This window comes from Micromesistius poutassou, assembly GCF_964030765.1.
Source record: "Micromesistius poutassou genome assembly, chromosome: 5".
Taxonomy (NCBI): Eukaryota; Metazoa; Chordata; class Actinopteri; order Gadiformes; family Gadidae; genus Micromesistius; species Micromesistius poutassou.
The window spans coordinates 5,590,413-5,606,028 of NC_140275.1; the positions used below are offsets into that span (position 1 = coordinate 5,590,413).

A 15,616-nucleotide genomic window follows, 5' to 3' on the forward strand; every position below is an offset into this window, starting at 1 on the left:
TTATTCATGATAGGATTCATCCTATTCGTCATAAACACGTATATACGTATATTATGCAGCAGTACCTGCCTATAACACAATGGCTGTGTTTTGGCTCACTTGTTCCCTCATTCCCTATTTATACTATGTAGTACACTATTTAGGTAACAAGTGATAAGGTTGAATCAGTTGTACACTTGTTTTACAGTACATTATGGTATCAAGTGGACCAATTCAACACTACAAAATGGTGATGCCCTAAATAGTGCCCTATAATAAGGCACAAGTGGACCAATTAAAATATGGCAAAGATGTTGTACCCCATACATCGAGCAAGGCACTAGCACTGCCACGGGGTGAGAGGTCGGAATCCAACCAGGAAATGGTAGCCTCCTGTCACTGGATTGTGTCACCACACACACCGGATCAATGGAGTGCAAAGCAGAGACGAATCAAGAAATTATGTTTTGTCATCATTAAACCATCGCAACCCTAGTGATGTAGATAATTAAAATGGAGTACAGAGAAACTGAGATTAAGACAGATGCAGGTCAATGTTAATATTTATATATTCTAATCTGAATCTCATCAGTGAGGGGTAATGTTCCCTTTAAGTTACCTTGGACCGGAAACTTTATGTTCAATGACAAATCAAGCAAAGACTATACAATACAAATATACAGTGAAACAATAAATAATCAAAAGGAACTGAATAGTAAACAAAAGCCTTAACAGATGCATTGATTGATTGAGTCTTGATTGACCCCAAGTGACCAACAGCATGAAAGACATGTCGTTTTCATACCTTATTCATAGCAATAATTCTGTGTCTGTAAGGCATAGTAATACTGCAAGCATTATGAGTCATGACAAGGTAATGGGAGAAGTTTAACTCCATTACTACTGCAGGTTGGAAGTGTATAAAACAGGCCTGCTCTGGAGCCAAACATCCTAATGGAAGTTAAACCCTCTTAGTGAACCACCCATTGATCCAATCATCAGTTCATGTTTTCATCGGGAGATTCTTGATTCAACCATCAATGTTTGATTTGAGGTGGGGAATAGTCTCAACCAACCACCCACTAAAGTTCTTGCTCTGCTGCCCTTGGTCCCAGGCTGGGCACAGGTCCACCTGCCCCGCCCCTCTCAGTCCAGACACCAAGCGCACCTCCCCTTGGGTCACAGGAAGAGGTTGATTTTGGCAGGGACAGCCTTGCAGCCGCTGGTGGAGAAGTACTGTTCCTGCAAGGGGGTGTAGTGCATGTCACCCCCTACTGCCTCCACCACGTCACTGCGCCCACACATTCCCTGCTGGCACAGCTGGTGGCGGGTGCAGCGCTCCACGTGGCGTCGACACAGCGGCAGGAAGGGGACGAAGCGAGTCACCAGACCGTTTTCGATGATACTGGACCCTGAGAACCCACCTGGGGTGGGGGGGGATACCAGTTAGTCTGTCCTTTATCACAACAGAAAATGGACACTACTTGTTGCAGCGCAGGTTGGACACTCACTTTGGCTTTTGCCACCATGGCTTCTGTTGTGATTGCCAGTCATCGGGCCCCCAATTGTCTATCATCTTTCCCACATGACAATCCAGACAATACATACACTGCTTACCCGGCTGAGTAACTGTGTTTAGGAACATAATATTACTTATTTTTATAAATTTTTTATTAACCTTTATTTTACCAGGAAATTTTCCCATTGAGATTTAAAATCTCTTTCAAGGGAGTCCTGGCCAAGAAAGCCGCATAAACATAAAAGTTCCACATTTAACATTTAAAAAACTAAATTCACATTTAAAATACAATACAAGACACAAAACACAATAAGACAAATCACAATAAAGCATCAATTCCATTTGTCAGTAAGTCAGTGCTCAGTAACCGTGGCGTTTGAATGACGTTTGAATATTGATATTTATTGATTGATATTGATATTGATATCGGTATGTATGTATAAATGTAAAATAAATCCATAAACAAAAATAAGTTTCACAAACACATTTCTGATCTACACACAAATGTGTCTTGTTTTAAATAAATGTAATATAAATCCATAAATATATTAATTAAAAATATATTAGCATTTTCATCAAAAATGCAGTTGGATGTTGTTACATTTATATACAAACTGTTAAACTTGAATTTACAAGACACTTTTCATTGGTGAACTGCATTTGTGTGTCAACTGGACTGTATTTATACATGGATTTTTGAGACTCTCGTGACGTGGCTGGATTCACGAATCAATTAATGTATCAATCGGCGGGAGGAGCTCCTCCGGGAGTCCGCATACGACAACAATCCCTTTGTCCTCCTGTCGCTGTTCAGAGTCGAAGCCAAAGTTCCTTTCCCCCAATTCCTTCTCCCCCATGGCCGGGATAACCCCCAATACAAGTCTTCACTTGTTGTGGAAGTATCAGAGAGTCTGAGACTCTACGCAGTCTTTATTCATAATATCAGAGAATATGCCGTCAGTTCGGCCGGCTGGATCGGCTGAAAACGAGGGAGGCATCTGATTGGCTAGAGAGTTCCTTGTTGAAAAAAATGCATTCGTGAATCCAGCCACGTCAGGAGAGTCTCAAAGATCCACATATGAATACAGTCCAGTTGACTCACAAATGAAAAGCATCTTGTAAATTCAAGTTTAACAGTTTGTATATAAATGTAACAACATCCAACTGCATTTTTGATGAAAATTGCTAATATATTTTTAATTAATATATTTATGGATTTATATTACAATTATTTAAAACAAGACACATTTGTGTGTGGATTAGAAATGTGTTTGTGAAGAGAGTCATTTATATATAAATCACAAAATACATTTGTGAATCCTTCTCTGTGCATTCATTATTAATGAGACTGAACTGACCCCATAATGACGCGCATTACGTCAATAACAGGACAAACTAATACGAGACATAACTACTTGTATAGGTAGTTTATTTAAGTTTAAACATATTTGACAACATATTACCTACACAAAAATAATCTAAATGAACTAATGGCCAAAACCGCAGACCTCGCTCTCGCTCACTCACTCACTCACTTTTTCTCTCTCTCTCTCTCTCTCTCTCGCTCCTCCTCACTCTCTCTGCCATACTGGTTTAAATAATGAACAACAATAAACAAATGCTGAGTGCTGATCAAGAGTATTGTGCAAGAAATTTAAGGTCCCGACTCTTGTCACTTGACGTGTCGCTTGTCTCTTTTCTTGTAGTGTTCTGGTCACCCACTCGCAAAGCAGACAGCCATGCTGTGGCTGCCGTGGGTGTGTGTTTTTCCACATTAAAATATAAATTTTCACCAATTTGTTCAATTTGTTTTTAAAAACTATTCGAATGTATATTCAAATTTAGAATATTCGTTAACAGCCCTAGTAACCGGACATGTACAGTTTGTGATTAAATAGTCCTTAATCCTGCTTTTGTAATTGTTCATGGTGATTTGGGATTCCAGTTTAAGGTGATCCTGTAGCTTACACCAAGATGAGGGTGCAAAAGATTTAAAAGCACTTTCACCGAATGGAGTGCGGGTCCAAGGAACGTGCGGGTCCTTATATATATATTATAAAAGTAGCATATATTCCTACTCCAATAAAAGTTATGTTTAGCATCAACCCTAGTTGCCGATGTAAGCACTAAGCTATGTTTTAATTTGCCAGAACGTCTCATAATGACATAATTAAACTGGTATAAACTCAAACAATGCACCCTACAGCCAAAACCAGGACACGACCAACACACCTTACAGTTACAGATTGTTCTTCACTATAGCTACTGTCTGTCCATCTCAGCTACTGTCTATCCATCTCAGCTACACTATGTCCTTCATCACAGCTACTGTCTGTCCATCTCAGCTACAGTCTGTCTTTCACCACAGCTACAGTCTGTCTTACACCACAGCTAAAGTCTGTCCTTCCCCACAGCTACAATTTGTCCATCTCAGCTACAATCTGTCCTTATACACTACTGTATGTGCTTCATAAGTTGATAAGTATATAAGTTTTGTCCTTTATCCCCGTTGCAGTAGGTACTTTGTCACATGTAGACCGTACTTTATCACAGCTACAGTCTATACTCACTAGAGTTGGTTTTGGTGACGGCCTGGGCGATGGTGTCCTGGAGGTCAGAATCCCGGATCTCCTCTCGGTCCCTGCCCTCCCGTCTGTACTCCAAAGCCACCCTGTTGATCACCTCCTCACCCGTCGTACTGGACACACACACGCACACATAGAAAGAAACAAACACGTACACAGAGGGTCAAACAAAAACACAGGGTCAGACGCACATACACAAAGTAAGAAATACACAAACCCTCAGTCTCACACACACACACACACACACACACACACACACACACACACACACACACACACACACACACACACACACACACACACACACACACACACACACACAGTCACCCACCTGATGAAGAGATAGAGAGCCTTGCGGTAGTTGGTCTGGAACAGCACATGTGACGGCCCCAGGAAGGGCTCCAGCACCCCCAGCACCCCGGAGGGCATCCGCTCCATCTCATCGAAGATGAATATGGAGCGGGCACACGCCGTCAGGTTACCCTCCACCCACGCCTTTAGCTCCACCTGCAGCCAGAAGGAAAGCGTCAACATGCAGGTCTACACCCTCATTAAAACACTCATCCATCATTAGGCTGAGTAGAAAGTCTATACCCTCATTAGGATACTCATCCTTCATAGGCAGAGGAGAAGGTCTCTACACCCTCATTAGGATACTCATCCTTCATAGGCAGAGGAGGTCTCTACACCCTCATTAGAATACTCATCCATCATTAGGCAGAGGAGATGGTCTACACACTCATTAGGATACTCATCCTGCATAGGCTGAGGAGAAGGTTTACATCATCATTGGGATCCTCATCCTTCATTACAGTTATATCATCACAAAGACACCCAAAGCATTTCAGCATCAAACACACCTAAATGATTATACGCATCAGGTTAGCTCAACCCGTTTGTGACCAGCTCATGAGTGTTTGCCACAGGGCCCTGGCTGGTACCGATACTAGTACTGGTACGAAGACACTATATGTCTGCGTTTTCTTAGCAGATGTCTGACTAGGTCAGCTAGAAGCCCGCAATAGCCACTTGTGGTTTTATGCTTAAAAGGTACGCCTGGGCAATAAATCAATAAATTTTCATATTGTGATAGACTTTTGATCAATATCAATATAAAACATGTTCATATCGATAAGAGACCGGACCACCGAATCTAGCAGCTGGGTATGTTACACAAACACGGTTCCATACTTATTTACAATATTCGAGTGTGTTTCATTGTTGTATCGACATTGGAGTATTTATCAATGAAGAACAGTGGAAGGTCATATGTTAGGGATAATCACCGAGGGACAGGGCAATAAACAGTTTGATATGCTCGGCTAGTGGACGACTTACCGCCCGAGACGAAGTTGAGGGCGGTAACCTTCCACGAGCCGGGCATATCAAACTGTTTATTGCCCTGCCCCTCAGTGATTATCCCGTTTATTCTACTTCTTGCTTGCCAACATAATAAAACAATTCAAATACTTTAATAATTATGCTTTTTCTTATTCGTATTGCATGCTTATTAAATGTACATCTCCCTCAAAAAGTAGTCACCTTAGAACTACGTGAATAACATTAGCTCAGCTGTAACTAATTAGTTTCTATAGCAACCACACAAGGCTGCATCTGATCACTAGTTTAATAACGTAGTTGCTACATTATATCTCGCTTGCGAAACTATGTATTGACTGACCCTACGATAGATTTCCGACACATTTTAGAAACTTTTTTAAACAAGCTTTACTTTTACAATGGACCATGTTTGAAATTTCTGTGATAGAAAAGAAATACAAGCGGCGTATTGATCTACTATTTGATGACGCTGTGCTCAGTCAGCAGCAAGTACAACCCGACAAGTCAGCGGGCAACGTGCCGGGTTAGTGCCCTCCTCCCAGTCAATTAGAATCAAGCATTCTTAAACAAAGTAGAATAATAAGTGTTAAACAGTGTTTAAAGTGTTTAAATCCAGCGTGGTAATTCCTTGTCTTTTTAGGTCATTAAAATGATCAATAGTTATCGATATCGATCAATATGATCAAGTTATATTGTGATATGTCTTTCAGCCATATCGCCCAGGCCTAGCTGTAGGTACAACTTTAGAGGTATTATCTATGAATTATGAATGTAATTTGTTAGAAATGGCCTAGCAATTCATCAGCTATTAAGTCAAGTCAAGTTTATTTTTAGAGCCCTTTAAAACAACAACAGTTGACCAAAGTGCTGTACAAATCAACTATCTAGTTATGAACACACAAATAACATAAAAACAATATAAAGCACAAAAAAGGACAGACAATAATAAAACTTATACGGAGTTAAATGCAAGAGAAAATAAATTAGTTTTTATGAGGGATTTGAAAATGGGCACTGAATTTAGTGAGTGAAATGCTCTGGCAGAATATGTTGAACTAGTTGGCTGGCCTCCCTCAGTATGAGACTATTTCGATTTTAGACCGCTCCTGGCTAATTTGTGACCAATCAGGGCATCTCTTCCCTGAAGGGTAGATTGTGAAACTTGTAATGGCTAATCAACATCACACCTGGGAGTAAATAAGGGATGTAACATACCCGGTACGAATTCACTCTCTCAGGGGCAGGGAAGTGGAGGGTGGGGATGAAGTGGTGGACGTAGCGGCTGCTCATCCCAGAGGTGTACAGGTGGGATGCCAGCATGGAGCTGAGGAGGGTCTTCCCGGTACCGGAACCCCCATGGAGAGACAGCACCAGCGGCCGGTCGGGATTATTGTTGGCCAGAAAGTTCTTCACCTCTTCGGACACGATGTCCTGAGCCAGATGTTGTCCGTAGAGATTGGTGTAAAGGTCCCATTCCAAGTCTGGTTGGGGTAAACGAAGAGGGATTTGCGACTGAAATACCATTTAATAACAGTATGGTTATCATTAGGATTATCCTAACGATGTGACCTGGGTGTAGTCGCCGTAGTTTGACTAAAGGGTCACACAACAGTACTGCTAGATAACGTTATATCAGAGATGAAGCCAGATTGTTTCGTCTGTTCAAACAGGAGTGCTGGGAAACCAGCCTTTCTAGTTAGATAGCGTTTAACATGTCATTGTCTTACCTCGTATATTTGGCTTAAAGTCGCATTCACATGTATCTGCTATGGTGCAATATAACTCTTTAAATACGCAGTGAACGGTGTTAAAATACAGTAAATAAAATACAGCCCAGATGAGCAACATTTCGACAAGCACTCGCGACCATTGAAGCCAGGTTGTAGTTTTTGGATGCTTATGGTTGCATGGTTAAAAACCAAGGGCGGAAAAAAGGACTACATTTTCCAGCTATATTGGGACATTTGGCTGACGCAGAGCGTAGCTTCCGCCGAACACGTTGGAAGGTCACAGTTCAGATACTGTCATACAAACAATTAATATAGTAGGCCTACTACTACTACTACTAGCCTACAACTATAACTACTTCAAATAATAATATTAATAATCGAATCAATTCGATGCTTAATAACAATAATTATTCAATAATAAACTGTTAATTTTCTGTTAAAACAAAAGGTTGTGCTATTTAGGGTTTGTTCGTAACTTTTTATGTCACGGTATAACAAACTAAAGCTAATAAAAATTGAGTCAAAATAAAAGTTCATTGGGGGTTATATTTTATATCTACGGAGCCTAGGAGTTGACATGTGTAACTGCTGTGTACCCCGCCCCGCCAAGAACCCACACACAGGGTGGATTGGATGATGTGGTTCTTTATATGGTAGCTGCAATCGTCTATGGTGGAGCCTGCGGCGGTAGGGACCTCACAGTGGAGGTCTGCAGTTTTATTTTGAAATGTATGCCGTGCATTTCCGGGCCTGACAGTGGAGGTCTGCAGCCAGGACCTCTTGCATCGTTCTGCTGTTAGGGAAATATGGTTGTGTTGAGCTGAAAGGATTATTTGCGTTCGGTTTTTGATCGTCGGCTAGTGTGTCAGTGATGCAAGTAGTCACTGTCCGTGGTTCTAATAAAATTATGTGTGTAATGTTGTGTGACGTAGGGATGCTAAGTCACTGTCCACTGTTCTAATTATGTGCATTCTTTGTCGTCTTTGGGTCCTCGGCTGTAGGCCTAGCATGCCTATGGGGAGCGGATGCATGTTCGTTGTGCGCACGGGCCTAGCGCAACTACGCTACGCCACTGTCCCCAAGGCCTACCAGCCAACCTTCTGCATCCAACCTCACACGCCACCCGTTCTATTTCATATAGGCTACGCCGTCGCCTTATGGGCTTGTTCTCCAGGGGAACAGTGTGCTCCAATAGGATGACCAGCTCCTCAATGTGTCTTGCCAGAGTGCTGTTGCTGCCGCAGTCTCTGTAAACTTCAGCGGCTTCCCCAGGTCAACTTTCAGGCTGAGGACCAGTTGAGGTGGTCCCGGCATTTGGTGTTGGCTTTGACCCAGTTCAGACAAATTGGATCTTCAGGACTTGGGGACCACGTCAAAAATAGCACCTTTTTTATCTGCCATGACACATTTTCCTGGCTATGTGAACTAACTACTATGGTGAAGTAAATTTAATTTGTATAGCCCTTAATCCCATTTACAGTCTGAAAGTGCTCCACAGACCCCGACACAATTATATACAAGTCTGACTTCCTTATTTGATTAGAACAAAGCTATATATGTTTGACCTATTGACTTTACACAGTACATTTCATTAAATACAAATTGTCAGAGTTCAGAGAATTCTACCACCAACCTCATTTGAACATATTGACAGCTGTGTGGCCATGAGACAGGTGTACTGACCAGGGTGAAAGGGTTTAATGACCAAGGTGAAAGGGGTTTATTGCACAAGTTGTTGGTCTATGGGGGACTGCTGTGTGAAAGCAGAGATGAAAACGATGTCTAACACCAGTATGCACCAACTGTCAGCCATCCTTCTGTTTGCTTACTGTCGACCCATTTTAAAATGTGAACGATCCCACCTGTACACTACTAGCTCCCAGTGATCCCTTACTGCAGGTGTCAAAGGAAGTCCTTACACTGTTTATAAATTCATTGACATTTCACATAAAAAAGGTACAATCTATTTGGTCCTCTCACAAAGTACCCCTCAAATTGTCTGTCAATTCCATATTAGAAGCTGTTATTTTTACCCATTGTTGATCCCAGGTTTGTTCAAATTGTTCTAACATCACTAGTTTAGCTTGAATACAAATAATTTGCCAATGCACTGTTCAGGCCAATCATTTATTTATAAACATCTATATATTTAAATATTGTACTGTATGTAGTGGCGTGGTGAAACATCAGCAGTGTTACCAGCCGTGGAAACATCCGCTTGCTTTAATGCCAGGCTAGGACCAAGGAGACATTTGCCACAGAAATGGGCAAAACATAATTTGCTCTAAAAACTGTTTTTAAAAACACCCAAATGCATGGCAAAAAAACGAATCATGCCACCTACCAATTTTAAAGTACAATAAAATAAACCTAACCAATTAGCTTCCAATTCAATGTTACTCCGAAACCTATTGCACAGAAACCTGGGATGTGGTTTTATAGGACAAATAATAACAAGGCAAGTGAATTCTGATTTTGGCTTGACAGTATTCATATTTTTTGCTCTTATAAAAAAAGGACAAATTCAAATGTCACATCAAATTGTGTTTGCATGAATCAGTCTAAACCAATATTTGTTGCCTAGTTTCTGGTAAAGGAATTGACAAAGCATCAAATACCGTTTAATGAAACGCTCATTTGCAAATGTCTTATACTTAGGTTAGGTCTTTTGAAATATAACATTCCAGCATGTGTGATGTGTACTATAAAGGAGATTGAGTCTGTCCGTTCTTCAAGAGCTGAAGTGAGAAACAGTAAAGTGCTAGATGAAAGAAACATAATGTTGAAGAGCAGACAGCTCGCCTTAATACGCTGTTTTGTAGAAATATGACAAACGCAAATAGACAGTGTATATTCTTCTTTGAAAGACAAAATATTAAATAAATATTTTCAAATTTGCACAAGGACAATTGTTGTAATGTTGTAAAATCTAGATAAGTGTGATTTACAGTAACGAGGCAGGCAGGCCCTCAAAGCTGAACTTCTAGAGGTAATGTGTCACAAACCCATATTCAATGATCACGGAGGATGAACAAACACGCTTCTTTAACCAGGCCAGAGAAACTAATTAAGAGCATCCCTCCCTCTTCACAAAAAAAAACATTCATTGCTGAAGAAATTTAACAACAACCAGAAACATTTAGAATTTTAAATATTGCAAAACATACAAAAAAAAGTTTTCAGAAGTGTAAACATTGAATCGATGCCTAATCACTTATTTTCACACATGGAGAAATTATATAAAATAAATCATGTCCATCCTAACTATAAAGTTCATATTAAAATGTAAAAACAATGTACTAAATTTCAGTTATTAATGTTGTTATTAAGATCTTAATAATAAAGTTCAAGGTAACGTTTAATTTTAAAAGGGCTTTGTCTGTAAATGTCATAAATAGACAATATGTGTAACATCTGTCACTCCAAACCTAGGGCTTTAACTTTTCAAGGCAAACCAATACCTCCTCCCATATCACACACACACACACGCACACGCACACACACACACACACACACACACACACACACACACACACACACACACACACACACACACACACACACTATGTGCGATTTAGGGTCTGGAAGATTCTGGAGATTTGGAGCATGACCGGGCCAGTTTCTGGATCATTCATCCATTGCGTGCTGTTCAGGGGATTTTCTAGCATGTCTTCGAATGCTGCAAACACACACACACAACAGGCTTCTTTAAAGACATGTCTTCCGAAGGGACATTGGTGAATGTCATACATTAGTCATAAGGACTGTTTCAATAAAGACTGTACCGTCTCTCCTGGTTTCACTTAAACATCTGTTACCAACATCATAGGTGAATATGACTTTGTTAAATAGATTCTGCTGAAGAGCATTTACAGTAAGTCGACATGAATGTAAACATAGAAGAAAATGTCATTCAGAACTTTGGTCTTGTACTATCAATGTGCATATTAGAGAGTTTGCAAAAGTTGTTGTTGAATAAGACAGTGAATTGCCATACAAGTACTTCACTCAACCACGTCCTACCACCAAGACCAAGGTGCTACTGCTATGGTTTTAATGTGTGCTGAGAACACGCTTAAGGCTCCTCGGCACAATTGGCACAACGAAGGGATTCTGACCAATAACATTGCTAAGGGATGTTTTGGGGAAGCTAGAACAGACGGTTTGATGGTAAAAAACCAGTAGTCCTTTAACCAGGCTTATGGTTCACGTTGAGACAGTGCCCACATGTGGCTAACTGGATTAGACGTTACCCAGAAGAGTCTTGGGGTTGGTGAGGCCCAGCTGGACGACTGGGTTCTCCAGGATGGCCTGGAACAGGGGGCTGTTGGTGTCGATGCCCTTGTCCAGGTCCTCGGGGGAGGGCTTCCGGTCTCCCAGCAGCCACTCGCACTGCAACACAGAGAAACAACTTGGTTGAGTGGTCGTCTCGGTGGCTCAATCCACTACTCTGCCAACTGAGTTAGCAATACGCCCTGCAGCACAGGTTTGATTCCCACCAGTGGTGCTAGGCTACAGGTCTCTTCAACCCACACACAAAAAGGCTAGAACAAATATATATAAAGAATTACAAATCTACTTTGGTTTGGATGTGTGGTGATGGTAGGTAACATTATGATGAACTTACGGCAGCATCCTGCTGGTTGTTGTTCACCCTCAGAGCATCCACCACCTCCTTCTCCTCAAAGCCCATCTCCATCAGGGCAATCACTGCCTGCAGGGATACACACAGACCGTCACACACACCTTTACAATGACTGTGGATAACTACAAACCAGTGACGACTACTTTGAGATGCCAAAAGGTCCCATTTGTTTTGTGTCAGATCAAAAGGCCTCATCATTACTGATGAGAAGTTCTCTGATCACTGCTAGATAAAAATGAGATAAAGAAATGGTCAAGAGACAGAGCTAGAGAGAAACCTAGAGCTAAACAGAAACAGAGAGTGAGAGAGAGAGGCAAAGAGAGACATCGCCCACCCTTGAGTCGGGCCTGAACTCTCTTTTCCTGCGGATCCGCTTGAAGATCTCGGTAAGCTCGTCCTGCCTGCTGCTCTCCTCAGTGGAGGCCTGGCGGAGGCTCCGGAGCTGGAGGACCCCGGACAGTGAGGCCGGGCCCGGGAGAGAGGGACCCGCTGGGGCCGTGGCCGCAGCCGTGGCCCCTGCAGCCCCGGCCCCTGCAGCCCCCGACGTCTCGTGGCCCGGGAGAGGTGTGTCCACCGAGGGGTCATCCACATGTTCAATCAGCCACTCCATGGCCTGGGTGACCGACATGCTGACAGTACGGGGTAGAGATACTGTGATGAGACTCTGCTTTAACAGCTGCTTCAATAGCTTTACTATTAATATCAATTATTCAATTCACTATCAAATAAATAAATAATTTAGAAGGGATGTCCTGATACCACTTTACCGGTATACCGATGACCCAGCTTTGGCTATCTGCCGATACCAATATCAGTCCGATACTTTGTTTTACTCTTGAACAAATAATAATAATAATAAAATATATGGAAGCACTTTGCTCATGATTGCCAATTAGCCACCTAAAAGCATCTCACTAAAGAAAAGTTGAATGGCTTAAACCAAGGCAAAAGATTTGAACAGAGTTTTGACTGTTCGACAGGTAGCTCTCATGCGGTAGCTCTCATTCGCATGCGACTAATTGTCTACTACTACTGTTGTTATCACGTGACATATATTTTTTACGCTGCACACATTTTTTTTTTCTCCCCTCCGATATCCGATCCAGCATACTGGGCCATTATCGGCCCGATACTGTGCTGCTGTGAACCACTTAAGAGTCGTGAGTCACAGTTTGAAAACCACTGATTAAGAGGACACATCTATATTTTATTTATTGCAGTGGATTCAGATCCAGGTGGTTATAGAGCAGGTAGGGCTACCTGCTGAAAGATGCCTACAGATACACTGCAGACATTGGAGATCGGACCCAGAACCTTAGAGCTGGGAGTAGCGCCCTTAACTACCCAGTGCACTTAATCCTGATCCTGATAAGCAACATGCAGCATTACAGAATGTATGCATTTATTTTTGTTTAATTGATGATGTATATGAATCATATATTACTTTCTTTAAAGAGGGGGGTTGGTCACTGGTGAAAGGGATTTGATAAAGTCATATATCTTTGTACTCACAAAAACCTTTTCAATAGAAATTAAGCAGAAAAACGAAATACTTCAAAATCTCCACTCACTGGTTCAAGCGAAGAGCTTTGATGGCTCTGCTCTCAGGGAAACCCATCTCCGTCAGCTGCTGGAGGGCCTGCTCATCCACCCGGTCCTCATCGTCCTCATCCAGCATGGCTAGAGGACACAGACAGACAGTCACACACGAGGACCACACTATCAAACCAAAGCAAGAGCATTTCTCCTTTCATTATGACAAAATCCAGTATAATGCCCTGACATTAAGGTCAATGTGGAGGTCAAGAGATGACAATTAGCGATTTGGCATTAAAAGTCAACCAAAATGAAAGAGGTATTCTGAACCAGTCATCATGCAGAGGATTGTGCTGATTCTAGCTTCACCGTTGGCCTTTTTGAACAGTTCCACTGCGTCCGGGTTCAAGGCCAGCAGCTTCTGGGCCACCTCGATCAGAGACACCAGGATCTTCCTGAGCTCTGTCTGAAACTGGTACAGCAAACAAACACGCAGAAAAAGTATGTACAATTAGATCATCTTCAAATCACACTGGGAAACATTAATGCTGTTATTCCCTTCCCACAACTTGAGGCTGCGTATAATCCTCACGTCTCTGATGTTGTGCTGGGTGACCGTGCGATCAGTGTGTTTGGTGGACAGGGTGGCGGTGGCTTTAAGGATAGCATCCTTGTCTGGAGCCTTGTTCTCCTGCTTCTTCTGCTGGGGGACAAACAACCATATCATCATCATGTCATCATGAGCATCACGGCAAAAATAGGTTCATACTATTATACAACTGAAGACTTTCCCAAAATATGAACATTTATTTTCATAAACTGTGTAGTTCAATGCTGGAAACCTTTTCATCAGCAGATATGTCGGACATCTTTGGTGGAGGAGGGGGTGGTCTTTTCTTTATCAGCAGCAAAACATCTACAAAGGCAGTTAAACGGGTCTTAGCAAGTATAGAAGTGCATGGAAAGATAACTTCTGTAGCCACGGTGACATTAAATGACGGGGAGAAGGACCAGCATACCTCTATCTTTGATGTTTTCATCGTTGACCGTTTTAGTGTCTGTGAGGATACGCTCTGAAGCAGCATGGATAAGTTTATGATGCGTCAGTGTTTTGGGGTCTTCTAGACTTCCATGCACATACTGCAAGAAATACAAACAACTTCAAAATATCATAGAACCAGTCGACAAGTAACAGAGCAACACAAAGCATGGGTGGAGTCATTCATTAAAAACGTAATTTATATTGAGGTAAAGCGATAACAAATGCATTCAGTCTAACATTGTTGCAAACAGTATGTTGGCTCAGCTAGGTTTGATCGTACTGTTCCAAAACATTGGATTAGACAAACTTCCGAAATATTGAAGTAAAATTATAACAAATGAATTGGTTCACTCAACGATATTTGATCGAACCAACACTGTTCCATTGAACTAGGATCAGACCTTTTTGTTAATAATAGAACAATATTAAATGTAAGGCGATTAAAGGGTATGTATATGGTGATTAAAGGGCATGTATAGGGTGATTAAGGGGTATTTATATCGTGATTAAGGGGTGTTCTCGTTCCCCAGACCAATATGGTGATAAAGCGTATGTACATGGTGATTTAAGGGTATGTATAGGGTGATTGAAGGGCAATCATAGTGTGATTAAAGGGAATTTATAGGGTGATTTAAGGGTATGTATAGGGTGATAAAGGGGTATTTATAGGGTATTTATATTTAAGCGGCGGAACCTGGGACCCAATGGGAGTCCCAGTGTCAGTCACAGTGAGAAATTCGGTACATTATAAATAGCCAGGTCTACCCGGAGACTATAAATAGGAAACCATCGACACCACCCTGACAGGTGACACGGAGGGCCTGTCCGACTACGATTAGGATGACAGTCTCACTCACATGTTTCAGACACTTCTCCTTGAGCCTCTCCACGGTGGTATCCTCGGTCACCTCCTCCAGCCACTCCGTCCCCTCCGCGGTGCAGATGTGGACCTTCAGCACTTTGCCTGCAAATATCTTCTCCTCCTGGACGAACATAGCTACAGACCCACTGATGTTAGCTCCTGTCGCTAGCGTGCTAACAGCTAGCCGTCCTTCCTTTCCCGGCTGAACTGTGCGGATACATGCACCTTTTAAGCTACCACCATGCTCAGACTGCTCCGTTTACTAACCAGCGCGAATCTAACGGTGTTGTCTCTGCTGGCACAGCTGTTTATCGCCCGTAAAGACAAACCAACAACACACAGCTAGATCCTATTTTGATGGTTAATCATTGAACTCT

General features: G+C 42.0%; 2 protein-coding genes across 3 annotated transcripts in view; both read right to left on the reverse strand.

The window, feature by feature from the left end:
- On the reverse strand, positions 1 to 7,282 carry tor2a (torsin family 2, member A). The gene is made up of 5 exons (XM_084468559.1): positions 7,152 to 7,282; positions 6,640 to 6,905; positions 4,415 to 4,590; positions 4,069 to 4,196; positions 1 to 1,403 (listed from the first exon to the last, which is right to left on the reverse strand). Exons 1-5 carry the CDS (start codon positions 7,270 to 7,272, stop codon positions 1,159 to 1,161), a joined length of 936 nt encoding a protein of 311 aa, XP_084324685.1. The 5' UTR covers positions 7,273 to 7,282; the 3' UTR covers positions 1 to 1,158.
- Positions 7,283 to 10,578: 3,296 nt separating this feature from the next.
- Positions 10,579 to 15,616, reverse strand: part of ubac1 (UBA domain containing 1) — a 5,078-nt gene continuing 40 nt past the window's right edge. Inside the window, exons 1-10 of one of the 2 annotated variants that reach the window (XM_084467832.1) lie at positions 15,235 to 15,616; positions 14,355 to 14,475; positions 14,178 to 14,251; positions 13,928 to 14,038; positions 13,705 to 13,807; positions 13,371 to 13,479; positions 12,134 to 12,428; positions 11,782 to 11,868; positions 11,408 to 11,546; positions 10,579 to 10,833 (exon numbers count right to left, since the gene is read on the reverse strand). The exon at positions 15,235 to 15,616 is cut by the window's right edge and continues 40 nt beyond it. In XM_084467832.1, coding sequence (XP_084323958.1) covers positions 10,718 to 10,833; positions 11,408 to 11,546; positions 11,782 to 11,868; positions 12,134 to 12,428; positions 13,371 to 13,479; positions 13,705 to 13,807; positions 13,928 to 14,038; positions 14,178 to 14,251; positions 14,355 to 14,475; positions 15,235 to 15,372 — 1,293 coding nt within the window. In that variant the 5' untranslated portion in view covers positions 15,373 to 15,616 and the 3' untranslated portion in view covers positions 10,579 to 10,717. The remainder of the gene's footprint in view (positions 10,834 to 11,407; positions 11,547 to 11,781; positions 11,869 to 12,133; positions 12,429 to 13,370; positions 13,480 to 13,704; positions 13,808 to 13,927; positions 14,039 to 14,177; positions 14,252 to 14,354; positions 14,476 to 15,234) is intronic. The other variant, XM_084467833.1, reaches the window with a different exon arrangement.